The following is a 14,200-nucleotide window of genomic DNA, read 5'->3' on the forward strand; positions in this document are numbered from 1 at the left end:
TGTGTGGTATGCTGTTGATAATGTGGACTAAAAATGTAATAAAACAGCCTAATATTGCCTTGTGCAAACAAATGACAATAAACACAATCGATGTACATTAAATGCACTTTTCTGTCTCTCTTACACTATTTTTTAATATAAGCCCATGCAGGTTTACAGTTATATAGGCAAAAGTGTTATGAACAAAAAGAGGTAATTTAGAAACAGAGGTCCAAGACGTTTATTTAGCAAGAAAACCAGAGTTCTGCAATGGAATGCATAACCTTTCATTTTTTACTATATTACCTTATAGGCAGAAGAAGAGAGGGAAAAAAAGAACTAGACAGTAAACTCAGATCTCTGAACGAAAAAACAGCATATAAAGGTCATAAAAAAGAAAAAACAACAGTAGAATAAATTAAGATCTGGGGCAGAAAATGCAATAATACCACCATAATGTATGTGATTCTACCATTAAGCGCTATTTGTTTAACCTTGGTCTATACAGTTACAAAAAAATGGATTTCATTCAAAGCGCCTGCATTTGCAGGTTTCATGGCAGCAGTTGCTGCACCAACATGGCAGACACAGTCTAACTGGATGACAAGCATTACGCACCATCCCAACTGCCGCGGTGCATGGACCACAACTACAGGACCATGGAAGAGAAGAACATGCCATTGTTATTATGAGAAAAGATTCTAAAAAGATCATAAAATGCAGGAGCTTTTGATGTATACAAATATATTGAACAGCCTGCAGGAAGAACCAGCACACAGCTTAAATTTAATATTTTTCCCATGACAGAAATGGTCCACTGACTAGGACACCGAGTGCAGCATCAAAATGTAAGACTGTATATTTTAAGGTGAAAACTATTCTACATCTTCAGTACAAACTCCACACTAATAGAGCTCAAACCAAACATTAACCCTCTCTACACCAGTCTAGAACAAATAGGCGGCATTTGTTTTGCGGTAGTGAAATTAGTGAGGAAATGCAAGCTGGAAAGAAGGTCAAAGCCTTTCCACCATGTTTCTCTCAAATAATACAAAAAGGGGCAAAACAAGCAAACTAACTGAAATAATTGGTCCCCAATTAACCATTTCCCGGATTATTCTACGCATGTTTGTCTAATTTTCTTTTTTAATCTTACATGTTAGTAATGCGGTCCCTAAGGAACAAGCCCTATACCAAAACGTAAACTGTACTGCGTGGCTCCACTTTAAATCCAACTACAAGCACTCGCTCAGACACACAGATCTACACTTACAAAAACAATCACACTAGGACATGGAAGTTTGAGCCATTTTGTTATATAAAGCCCCTGATTATCCATGAATGGTTATTCACCATACAGTTCTAAGACCACTGAGCAGAGGTTGCATGAGAAACATGCAGTTAAAGGAGAACTAGCAAGTTAGAAAAAGAGGCAAGCTGGAAAAAAAAACTAAAAAATAAAATAAAAATAAAAAACACAGAAACATGCCAAACATAAAGCATGCATTGTTCTTGTCCATATAGTATGTCACAATCTTTAAAATATTGATACATGTGTTACACTGCTGTTATCATCACCATCATATATGCAAGATTTAAACTTTGTGCATGTAATATTTTCTTCCAAAGAAAACCAGATAAATGTAGGGAAAAAGCTGACAGGAGATCATGTTGGAAAAACAAGCAGAGCAGAGGACTGATCAAAATAAGGGCAAGTGGAGGAGAGCAAAACTAAATGGAGAGGAGTAAGAGATTGGGTTGTGAATGCTTGTTGAAGGTTGACAGTGAGAGTGCTGCCCACTGTTTGGTCTGTTGTGCTCCTTTTGGTTTCCAGTTTTTACTTTGCTGTCATCATCTGGACAAACTCTGTGGGGTGGGGGGGGGGTGTAAAATGAAGGAGATCAACGCGCCAATCTTCACAAACTGATTTCACAATTATACTGCAGGCTTGGTGTTTAGTCAGACAAAACATTCTCTTACATATAAAAATACCACAATGAACCAATGACATTAATGTATGGAAATACCTTCGTAGTTGACCTGGCCGTCACCATCAATATCTGCCTCCCGGATCATCTCATCCACTTCCTCGTCTGTAAGCTTCTCCCCCAGATTTGTCATGACATGACGCAACTCTGCTGCACTGATATAACCATTTCCATCCTGTAAAGCATTAGTCATTGAGAGAGATAAACATTCTTTCCACATTTGTTTTTTTCTAAAGAAATACCTTCAATAAGAGGCATTTATAAGGGAGTACCCTTCTCTACCTTATCGAAAACTCTGAATGCTTCTCTGATCTCCTCCTCGCTATCAGTGTCCTTCATCTTCCTGGCCATCATAGTAAGGAACTCTGGGAAATCAATTGTTCCATTGCCTGAAGGAGGGAAAAAGCCAACAGATTTAGAAAAAGAGAAGAGCTATTCTAACATGGCATTATTTGTGCAAGGGCTTCCTCACCATCAGCATCAACTTCATTGATCATATCCTGAAGCTCTGCCTCTGTAGGATTCTGGCCCAAAGACCGCATGACAGTCCCCAACTCTTTAGTAGTGATGGTGCCATCACCGTCTTTGTCAAATAAGGAGAAGGCCTCCTTGAATTCTGAAAAGAAATTTAAATAATTTATTGCACATCATTGAAATTGCTGATTTGAGGTAAAGATTTGAAACAAAGATTATTCTTCCATACCAGCAATCTGCTCCTCTGTTAGCTGATCAGCCTATAAGGAGGACACAAAAAGAAAGTTATTTTAATAGCACTAAAATATTTTCAAATGCTTCTATTCCTTCTGAAGCTTAACTGCTCTGGGTGTATGTTCACTACTGTGTGTGTGCACTTGGATGGGTTAATTGCAGAGCACAAATTCCGAGTATGGGCCACCATACTTGGCCCATACACACCACTCCCCATTCCCCTGTATTTATTGCATGTTAAACTAAACGGAACGGGTTTAACACCTGATACCTTGTGTTTTACAAGTTTGATAATGTCATTCATGAGGCGTTCTGAATTAGACGATTACACAACGCTTTCACAAAAGACAATAGTGTTGCATTTGACCACATTAGCATTATGTATTGTTTTATTGCTCTATAATGTGGTTTACAGTTACTTAAAGGCCATCTGAATGAATTATTGCGCATGCTGTTGGGAACTAACGTTAACGTTACAAGCATGCTGTGACCGGTCAGATATATTAGAAAAAGCAGGGCAATTTTGGCACAAGGGACGCTACGGGTTTTGTCTAATGTCTCTATATCTATCATCGACACTTATCAAGCTGATGCCTGCTGACGCTGACATGAGGCGAGCTAGCAACAGGGAACCAGTCAAGGATGTATAGCGCATTTTCTGCTATAAACATCTCACGCCCATTTCCGATTAGAGAAAGCGCTGCAAAACGTCCCACAGTAGACGGTAACGCCGTTTATTCTACAGTGAGAAATATGAAAACTGTGAGTATCTCGTTGAAGTGGCGATAGCCCGGAGCTCGCGCGCTTTCACTAGAATGACGGTTAGCTCGCGAGGAGCTAAGCTAACAGTAGCCCATTGACACATATCACTTCGCAATGGACGCTCAGCCATTTTTGTAGCTACGCTGCACTTTGGCTATTAGGATAAAGAGTTATAAAGGCTTACTTACCATTGTGTTTTAGTGTGAACTACGTTAGTCTGTACCTAGAGGAAATAAACGGAAACCCAAGCGTTTGCGTTCCACCCGTGAGATTGTCAAGCACTATCTTCTGCTGCTGTGCGCCCAAATTTCAATATCACTACGCCTTGGTACTTCGGTCCAAAGTGGGACGTCGCACTCCTTGACAACAAAGCTGTTACTATGGTCTTCCTCCGCCACGTAGTCGAAATGTTCGAACTCTAAATCGTTTATATAACTGATATATTATACGGCGTTGTTTATCGACTGTAAATTTCTATTTTAGGATTAATCATTTCAAAAGCCATAGCATACAATAGTGGCTTTCAGGTTTGAATTGATGGTCCGGAGAGTTTATATATAGAAGTCTGATGGCACTCGTCAGCTGACCTAGGAAGTGTCTTTTGATTGGTTGACAGCCACCTGCAATGCGTCAGGGAGTCCTCGAAGAGAGCAATTCTTAAAGAGACAGACACAGGAAACCGACTAGTGCAGCAAGTGCATAGTGCTGCAGATGCAACACTGGCAGCGTGTCTTCAGAAAGAGTCTGCTGTTGGTCTTCCGTCCTTTTTATGGTCAATACATTGATTTTGTATATGTTATTTAGATAAATAAAATGTGCTAAACTCAAAAACGCCCTTAGGTTAGAAGAGACCATGCCGCATTGCCTAAAAGTAGAGGTTTTTGGTCAGGTTTGTGGTCCCAAATGAGTAATTGACTTAGAGAAGTTTGAGTTGTGAAAAGGTAGAGGACACGAGGAGGAAACTCATTCATCTGAACGATTTCAAACATGTATCTACTTCTGGTTCTACTTCCTTTTAGATCTAAACTATACAAAGAATATATTTAATCATGACCGTTTTGTGATGATTAGGTCTGTTCTTTCAGACCTCATACACACTTGACACAATTTTCCTCATCACTCTGAGGCACTGAGTCGATCTCAGTAGGGGTTCATAAATCTGTAATGAGTTAAAACAGCCAGGTGAGACTAAGCTCTCCATATGCATAATGAATAGCTCTAAATAAAGAAGTCATCAGTAGAGACACCTGATATCATGCTAAGCTGGAGACAATGAGAGGTGCTCCATTTTATGGCGGAAGATTTTAATAATTCAACCATGTCTCGGTTACATCTCATTATGTTGGCAACACTTGTGAAAATAAACAAGGGAACCCCACCTAAATAACTTTGACATAAAAAACAACAAACAAAGATGAACTGCTCCACTTTATTTATTGTCCACAGCTTTCATTTTCATGCATCTTTTTCCAATTACATCAAAGAAACAGCCATTTAAGTTTTCTACATTTTTAGTGTGCAGAATTGCAATACATTTTAAAAACAAAAAAGTAACATTTTCTTCCTATGGAATGTATTCCAAGTAACAAATGACACTGCCAGCATAAAGTTCAGTTTACTAGTCATGCAGTGCATGTAACAGTACAATCTAATGATATATACCAGTGTTTTAGTACTACAAATTATAAATATTGTAACAGAATGGCCAATCAAACACTTGTGCATGTAAAATCAAACTAACTGTGAGTTTACAATGTGTCTTTAGGGAGTGTAAGGAAACTTCAGCAGTAAACCTTGTTCTGGCTTCACCTCTAGTTGTGCAAGGTTACGCACATTATCACCTTTATCACTAGTAGTACTGAACACTATTGTAGCATGCTCAGGAATCTCAGCATGCTTCAGCTGAAGAGTGACAGTTTCTGTCGAGTGCCAGTTGAGTGCAATAAGGTAGCGTTCATTCTGGTCCCAGCTTCGCACATAGGCCATGGCAGAGGTAGAGTTCAACAAAGGCAAGTATTCTCCGTGCTGCAAAGAGCGCTCTTTCGACCTTTCTTCACTCACAGACTTGAAGAATTTATAGAAAGTGGTAGTTTCACCCTGTAAAATAAATGCATGAAAATGTAACTAAAGCTGGTCACAACATTGAATAGGGTCACTTTGGAGATTCAGCACTGTGTGCACATGCTCCTTACCTCTGTCATATTTTCTTTAGAGTCACCCCATACCATTATTGGATTTTTGGACCCCTAAATGGAAAGATAACAACATTTTAGGATCTGCTCCAGGAAAACACCTGGATCTGTCGGAATTCTCTTTAGTTTAGCTCTTTAGTTTACTCACCTCATCTTGCAGTCCAATCTCATCCCCATAATTAAACACCGGTGTGCCTGGTAGAGTGAGCAGCAGCAGCTGACCCAACTTGACTTTGGTAAGCCCCACCAATGAAGCCAGGTGTCCAGCAATACGCCCACCTATGTTCCAAGCCAGTCTGGTCTGACCGCAAGTGGAATACAAGCGATCAACAATATTGGTAATGTCCAGAACAGATGTGGATCTTAAAGCATCAGTGAGGAGCAGGTCCACACCAGTTTTGTTCAACACAGCAACAATGTCATCAGGAGAGGACTGTTCCGTAACACCAATTAAAACCCTGGAAGGAAAAAGTCAGTGTTTAATAGAAGTATTGAGCACAATATGGAGCTGTCTAGTTGGCAACACAATCTCAAACTAAGAAACGGCGCACTCGTGTCCCCTTGACTGGATTTCAGTCTGTAAAAATTCCTGCCAACCACCACAAGGTGGCTCCTTTACCTCACAAAAGAGTGAATGTGCACTAATCAAATTTAAGAGTAAAAGTTCAATGATCGATTACGCACTTTTTCGTTTTTCCCACTGAATCCGTGTCGTTGTGGATAAGGACTCTGACATCCTCCCAAAGATCCGGGGCTGCAGCGGACACCTTCTCAACACCATAGAAGAGGAATCCATCTACACCTTCTTTTAGCCAATGCAACAGAGCAGACTGCAAAGGCAAAAGTCACAATTATTACTCTGAAAACTCAAGTACACAAATAAAGTTCAATTGGCAACGTAGATTAAGAAAGTTAAGCAATTATCAAGATGTACTGTCATACCTCCAGTTTGACCACAGTGCTGACAGCATCAGCAAACCAGGGCTCTTTGCCTTTATAGTTAGGGGTCAGGTCCAAAACAACAGACATACCTACAAGTCAACATAAAAATACAATTAATTGAAAAACTAATAAAAGATATATAAAGATGAATCTTGGCATTGACATCCTGGAATATGTTCATGGATACTTCTTCTGACATCGTTGATTGAGAAATAAAATGCGATGCACTGCATTAGTTAGTGTTAAAATAATTGTTACCAAACTTACCGTATGCCAGAAACATAAATCACTGCAATAATGATTCAACCCTAAAATCTTAGTATTTTTTACTTATTTAAATCCAGACGGCAATGTTTTGGCCTGGCAGTGTATATGGAAATCATTAAAAAAAAAAAAAAACACATCAAGATAACAGAAGTAGCAAATGCTTCATTTTATAATGCAAACGATAGCTCACCTCTCTTGTGTGCAGCTTTAATGACTTCCTGAAACTGTGTCAGATCACCAGCTTCTTCAGAAATCTCAGTCAACTGCAGTTTCTCAGGTTCATCAGCACTGGACACATGGATCGGGCCAATGATCAGACCCTTCATCTTCAACTCATCCATCGTCTGAACCTTTTCAGCCACACCTGAGGGGTAACCACCAGTCAGAGTAAAATAAATATACAGCACAGCAAAATATTAAAGACAATAAGGGGATAAATATGGAATGTTTCAAATAACAGACCACATCCATGTTAATAATGACTTCACTGTACATCAAATTATTCATTAAAAGACATTCTACCACTCTTCCTTTAAAATCAATTATGCTATTCCATTAATATAGTCCACAGACTGATAAATGTGCTGAGCAAACAGGATGGCATGCAAGCGAATAAGGGAGGAAACCAGATTTGTTGATTCAGAAGCATAAGGACAGAGTAATTAACAGTGGTGTATTGTAACGAAGTAACAATACTTTGTTACAGTACTTAAGCATTTTTTGGGAGTATCTGTACTTTACTTGAGTTTTTATATTTCAGCCAACTTTTACTCCACTACATTTCCCAATTAAAATGTACACTTTTACTCCGATACATTTCCCCGAAGCATATTCGTTACTTACTAAAAAAAGTCAGAAGTCAGAAGAACACGGATTGCAGGAAAGCAGGTTTGACAAATCAGTGGTCTGGCGCTTGCAAGTTAGACTTCTAAAAACACCTTTGCTCATGTGCACCAAGCGCGCGCACAACCACGGATGATTTCATTTTCCACTCAAGTGGAGTCTGGGGTGTGCTGTATATAGTATATCTTCTGTGATAATATGGTAAGTGTTGTTGTAATGATGTGCGATCTGACATTAAGTAGGCTATATCACCAAATCACACACAGAGTGCACGCAAGTTAATTTATTAGTCCATTAAAACACAGAATTCCAGGCATTCTAAATTGTAGATGGCAAAAATGCTTCTGTATGCTTTTTATATTTAAATAATTTAATATAGTTAACTTAATCTATATCACACAAAGAGTACTGTTTTTCTGCAGATATCAGCACGATAACACATTTAATCCACATTTATACAAGTTCAGTAAAGCAATAAGTGACTTACATTTTAGACATAATATGCATCTCTGAGCAATGGACAGTGCATGAATCAGCCGAATCGGTTGAATGAAACATGCTGCCACCTACTGGCGGGTTTAATTTCACATTTCGACTTTTTTTCATGTCTTAAAATTATTTTAAATATCAGTATTCAACGTTTTATATTAAAAACAAAACATTAGGCCTATTTATGCATCTGTAACTGCAGTTTAAATGCATCCATGCCCCCTCTGAGATACATTAAACTACGTAAATACATCTAAATGTTATTTCAGATGATTCTTACCCAAAAATACAAAATGGAAGAAAGAGTTAAAACTGAACACAATCTTGCTACTCGAGCGGTGTATGAACATTTTTTTGGAATATATTTATTTGCATCTTTTCCATTTTGCATTTACTTGTGCTTTTACTTTCAATACTTAAGTACGTTTAAGATTTTAAAAATACTTTTCGTACTTAAGTACAATAAATAAATATCACATACTTCAAGACTTTTAATCAAGTAATATTCTAAACGGTGACTTGAACTTCTACCAAAGTCATTTTCTGGTAAGGTATCTGTACTTTTACTTGAGTATGGCTTTCAGATACTTTATACACCACTGGTAATTAATGTGCTTCAACATGTTCAGAGCCTGTCATGCACATTTAAGCATTGAACTGACCCATCCCTGTACTCTCCCTCCTTCCCATAAGATCTATTTTAGTTGCTTGGATGTTGGCCCATAGAGTCGTCTGTCTTTACCTTTCAAATTGGAAGACGCTGTAAAGGAGTTCACATCTCCAATCTGATACAGAGGTCCATAGTTCCACCATTTCATCTCAGGGAGGGGCTTGCATCGAGGAGCTTGAATAATGATGGCAATCGCACCAGCTAGCATGCCCAGCCAACCAAGCCAGAACAGGATCAGAAGCGCCCAACGAACTTTAACCCACCTATTCACAAAAAGACAACAGCAATTAAATCAGAGTACCAGCAAACTGCAAAATCCAAACCAAGATCTAACTGAAAGGAAACGGGGCTCCGTACCCTGGTGTTCCAGCTACTTTCATTAACTCTTCTTTGGTTAACCCAGTAAATTTGCTCTCCTCCTCTGGAATCTTCACCTTTACAACACCATTCTTCTCAGATACAGGAGAGATGGCATAATTATTTCCAGCCTCCCCCTCTGTCATGGGCTGCTTCTCCTCCTCCACCTCATTGAGCTCCACATCTTTCATATCCACTTCAGTATCGTTGCTCATTCTGTCCGGTTATGTCAAATGTCCTGAAAACGAAATGAATTGGATAGATTAGCTGCAAGCACATGACTATCGTCACGGCACCAGGAAGCACACGTTTAACGTCATGGGGGCATGACGTGTGGTAAGGCAAGATCCACAGAAGGTTGCATCACCTAAAAACGTACACGAGGAGATGACAATTTGAAAAAAGTTACGACAGATGTGCTAATACTCGAATAACACAAGTATACAAGATGCTTTTGGCCTTCTAGAAAGATTTTAGTTAATCCATCATAAACCTCCAGCGACCGTAGACATAGCAAACAAATGCCGGGTCCCAGATCTATCCTCATCGAGTCCATTTAAAAAAATACATGTTCTATTTTTGATGTAGGCCTAAATGTAACGTTTAAAAGCATTAATTGTATATTACGCGATCGATTCGTTTAAGTCGGTGGTTTTGAATAGCACGTTTTTAACGCTGATGTATGGTAGCGCGACCTTCTGTAAACCGGGTCGATCCAGTTCTGTTTGCGCCGGTTCTCTGACTCATTCAGCCTCAATTAACAGCAGTTAACGAGTCATAAATAAGTTAATTAAAAAACATACTAATGTAAAAGTGCTTCTAAATATGAATAAACATAAAAGGTACGACTCGTGGTAACATTACTCGCAAATATCAAGAACACTGGCAAATACAACCACATTTTTTAATTATTTGAGACAAGACCAACCTGGAATAATGAGGGGATCTCCGTTAATTTATCTGTAATAAATGACAAACGTTCGGTGATTTCGGTCGTGTCTGTTTTCACAAGGATGCTCAAGCTCTTATACGGCAAAAAAGAGGATCCCAGTCTCATTCCTAAGTAACTCCGCCCACATTTAAGGTGGCACCACAAAACCTGTTTTCAAGCTACTAATAATACCCTACATCGATTCTTTTGAACAATTCGTTTCAAAGAACCTTCTTTGCATCGTGATGAATCGACCATGTAATTGGCTAGCAATCACATTTCCCGTATGTTTTATTTGTATTGTCTGCTACATTTATTTGTGAAAGTAAAATTATCTTCGCTCCATCAGTCAAATCCTATGTTCACCCCTAAAGATCCGATTCAAACGAACGATTCGCTAAGGAATCACCACGATGTGACTCGAGTGATTCAGTGCTGGCTGAATCAGTTACTCTTTTTGTCACTTTATGAGTAATACAGATTTAGTAGATTGAATACGACCAGAGACAATTATTTATTTTCTCTATGGCCTGTAAAGAAAACAAACAGGATTTGTTGATCTGCATTCCAGGCATACAATCCAGTGTTGTGCCATTTAATAGAGTCCACTCCACCTTAAGAGCCTGGCATTGCTGCCTTATTCTTTCTCCTCCCTGTTGTTTTTGTGACTGTACGAGACCTCCATAAACAAGTTTGGGGGGGTTGAGGGTATTGAGTTTCTTTCTTCTATGAAAGATCATAGAAACAGCATAAAACAGGAATCTCAATGTACAGTTTTTCCTCAGGGCTCAAAAAATCTTCAAAATTTGCTGTTTACCCAAATATTTCTATATGCTGTATTTATAGTATGTTTTTACATTTAAAGTATACATTTTAATGTATTATTTAAAAAAAGACCAATAAGTGAAATATATCTCATTATGTATAGTTCTGGTCAGGCAAATAAATTGGAATTATGTTACAAAAGAGTTGGTCAACCTTTACCCTAATTTTGTTCTCTGGTAATTTAAGCAGCTAAAAGCCTGATTAAATGCAGCTCTGTGGCTCTTTTATTTGAATTTACAATAGACTATGGAGTAATGTAAGATTAATCAGGAGTTGATGAAATAGCAAAAGAAATACAAGATTACAGATTCAAAATAATAAACAACAAATATATAAGACTAACCTCAAGGTTTCAAACTGTTCATTCCTTATATGCTTGTCTCTTGCACTATAAAGTTTCATCTCTTATAGTGATAATGTCCACTGAATGCAGCACAGACTCATGCTTCAGAAAAACAATGACAGCATACAGAGGACTGTGCTTCCATGTGGTCTCCTAGAACCTGTCAGGAAATCTGAAATATTATCTATCAGCAGGGACATTGAGGAAAACACGTCCTAATATTTTAATAAATATTTTGATGTGGAATATTAAAATAAAACAAAAGCAAATTTCGATTTGGGCTGAATATATCATTTTGTAGAAATAGGTTCAGTGTGTAATTGTTTGAATGTTTGTGAAAATCCACAAACTTATTCAGCACTTCTTCTTTTTTTCAAATAGTCACAAAAATGAGCAAGTTAAAGCATAACGCTCAGAATGGAGCTCCTCCCTCCAGTTTCAGATATCATGTAAACACGTCAGAGCACATTGTGTCCCCTCATGCTCAGTAAAGACACATGGTCCTGATCAGAGCCTGCAGGCTCACAAGCAGGGACAAAAAGTTTTCTTCCTTTTGTTGTTCTGAAAAACTATAACTTCTTATCAGGAATGCATCATCTCGTGATTCCTCAGTATGTGTTAATGAAATCAGAGAAGATGTGAGAGTAGTAAAAACTTGAGAACAAAAGAGAATGCACATTTGCACTGTCATTGATCATTTCTCCAGAAATCAATCAAGCATCCAAGAGGGACTAAGGCAATCAACATTACACAAACCCTTGAGTCAACCTTAAATCATTCAATTTAACAAAACCAAATTCAACCAACTGGTTTGTGGTACAGTTAGAGATTGAATAACAGGCAAGCCTTTTCCAAATGGCAAGACACTTTTTGACTGTGCCAGTTTGAGTCAGCATGCTGACCTCTATTTCCTTTCCAGGCTACTATGAGCAATTCTTGGACTGGCGCCTGGAAGAGTTAGAGATATCTGACATCTAAAATGTTTACTCCAAAATGTGCTCTTGCAATAAATTCATTATGATAATGAAATACAGCATCAGTTCCACCCACGGTTCAAAGGATTTGTGTAAATCAACAAGTTTTCCTCATATCTACTTTTGTCAGCGCTGTTGTTGGAAATGACTTTTAATGTATCACTGCCCCTTGGTGTTTATCTGAGTGTTTGCGCTCTTCCAGACTGTCAGTTTTAGAAGAAAATGACATACTTCTACTGTCAAATTCATCTGAAATCTGAAATCTGTTTTTCATTAGCACGTGGATTGAATTCTTGGATGAATGTTCTATTCTGGATGTTATGCTATTATTATTAACCCATACACTGCTAAAGCAATTTTCATTACTGCTGTGAAGTAATTCTTCTCCAAATTTCCACGCAATGCTAAAAATATAAATTATGTCATTGAGTTTGTGTTCAAGATTTCGCTGTGATGTAAAAAACATTGAGTGTTTGACTCTCAAGCTTAATTTTCCCCCAAAACATTTTACGCAATAGAACCACACATTCTGAAAGTGAAGAACTTGCTTAATATATACAGTTTTGATTTGTGTTTTTGGTTATCTGATTTTTTTTTTTTTTTTTTTTAAGTGTAAAAAATCTATTTGATTTCTACAATGGAGATAAAAATTAGAAAACAATGAACACTAGATTTTTTCAGTAAAAAAAAAAAATGTAATCCTCATCATTCAAAATTTTAAGGAATTTTATTTGTGGCTATATACCATGTTAGTAGAACAGTGTTTTACAAAAAAACAAAGCATTTCAATAAAAAAACTTTATTTTGTGGGAAAACACAGTGATCGTAATTAGAGAACAGCAATGATTGTGACACAAGGAAAGATTACAACTAAAATTTCTGAAGATCAGTCAAATATTAGTAGGAAGTGTAGAGGCCCTTCATGACTTCAGCTCATCTGCACCGCAGGACATCACTAATTTCTGACGCTGCATCCTGGTCCACTTTTCTTCCAGTCTCTTCCATAGTTTGGTGACTGTAGTGGGTTTCTTAGCCATAGCTTTGTCACCAAGGATTTTACAGAGATTTTCAATCAGGTTTAGATCAGGATTCTGGGCTGGCCATTTCGTTATTTCAATGTTTTCAGCTTCAGGGAACTGCTTTATCCATTTTGCAGTATGACAGGGAGCACTGTCCTGCACGAAAATTGCTGGCTGATTGGGAGATGCCTGCAGGGAAGGAAACGCATGTTGCTGAAGGAGGTTCTGATAAACATTTGCATTCACTCTGCCATGTAGCTGTATAAAAGGCCCAACTCCTGCTGCAGAAAACATCCCCCAAACCAAAACACTTGCTCTTCCACCTTTTGTGCACTTTGGGTTCAGTCTTTTCTCAGTTTGACAACGAACATGTTTCCCATCAGACCCAAATAAATTAAACTTGCTTTCAACACTGAAGTGAACTTTGCACCACTTCTCCTCTCTCCACACAACATGCTCCTCAGCAAAGGTTAGTCTAGCCTTTTGATTCTTTCTGCTGATGAGAGGTTTGGTTACTGCAGAGTGGTCTTTCAGTCCAAATTCTCTTAAACATCGAGAGACTGTATGCCGAGACAGATCCTTAACGTGTTCAGCGCTGAACTGTCGAGCAATTCCAGCTGCAGTGTTGAACCGATTGCCCATTGAGATTCTCTGCATTATTCAGTCCTTTGTATTTTATGGACGACCAGCCTTTTTGGGGGACTTGAATGAGTTAGTGACAAAGATGCAATATTCTAGAAATCACAGATTTGGATTGACCAACTTCTATTGGCCTTCATCTGGACAATCTGACGTCAGAGGGTTTCAGTCACTTTAGAGAGCGGCTCGCTATCTTGCAAAGTCATTGAAAACTGGAAAGTTTGGCTGCCAGTTAAATAGGGTTTGTCAGAGAATTAAGGAAATTAGCATTA

The 14,200-nt window shown here is 38.3% G+C and overlaps 2 protein-coding genes across 2 annotated transcripts; both read right to left on the reverse strand.

The window, feature by feature from the left end:
* Positions 1-204: 204 nt before the first annotated feature.
* Positions 205-4,017, reverse strand: LOC306855510 (calmodulin-1). The gene is made up of 6 exons (XM_079394266.1): positions 3,626-4,017; positions 2,671-2,701; positions 2,440-2,583; positions 2,250-2,356; positions 2,007-2,142; positions 205-1,845 (listed from the first exon to the last, which is right to left on the reverse strand). The coding sequence occupies exons 1-6, from the start codon at positions 3,626-3,628 to the stop codon at positions 1,817-1,819; spliced, it is 450 nt and encodes a 149-aa protein (XP_079250392.1). The 5' UTR covers positions 3,629-4,017; the 3' UTR covers positions 205-1,816.
* A 711-nt stretch (positions 4,018-4,728) lies between these two features.
* Positions 4,729-10,231, reverse strand: LOC306855509 (amino acid transporter heavy chain SLC3A2-like). The gene is made up of 9 exons (XM_079394265.1): positions 10,126-10,231; positions 9,198-9,435; positions 8,913-9,103; positions 7,029-7,202; positions 6,572-6,660; positions 6,314-6,459; positions 5,778-6,087; positions 5,630-5,683; positions 4,729-5,534 (listed from the first exon to the last, which is right to left on the reverse strand). The coding sequence occupies exons 2-9, from the start codon at positions 9,410-9,412 to the stop codon at positions 5,199-5,201; spliced, it is 1,515 nt and encodes a 504-aa protein (XP_079250391.1). The 5' UTR covers positions 9,413-9,435; positions 10,126-10,231; the 3' UTR covers positions 4,729-5,198.
* Positions 10,232-14,200: the final 3,969 nt, after the last annotated feature.

The sequence above is a fragment of the Barbus barbus genome (assembly GCF_936440315.1).
Source record: "Barbus barbus genome assembly, chromosome: 36".
Taxonomy (NCBI): Eukaryota; Metazoa; Chordata; class Actinopteri; order Cypriniformes; family Cyprinidae; genus Barbus; species Barbus barbus.

Bases quoted from the DNA above. Each gene is read 5' to 3' on its own strand.
- LOC306855509 (XM_079394265.1), bottom strand. From the start codon at position 9,412: ATGAGCAACGATACTGAAGTGGATATGAAAGATGTGGAGCTCAATGAG. The intron at 9,104-9,197 runs GTACGGAGCCCC...TTTTGTGAATAG, and splicing joins AAAGTAGCTGGAACACCAGG to GTGGGTTAAAGTTCGTTGGG. The intron at 6,088-6,313 runs GTGCGTAATCGA...TTTTCCTTCCAG, and splicing joins TCAGTGGGAAAAACGAAAAA to GGTTTTAATTGGTGTTACGG.
- LOC306855510 (XM_079394266.1), bottom strand. The intron at 2,357-2,439 runs GTGAGGAAGCCC...TCCCTCCTTCAG, and splicing joins CAATGAAGTTGATGCTGATG to GCAATGGAACAATTGATTTC. The intron at 1,846-2,006 runs GTATTTCCATAC...CCCACCCCACAG, and splicing joins CGGCCAGGTCAACTACGAAG to AGTTTGTCCAGATGATGACA.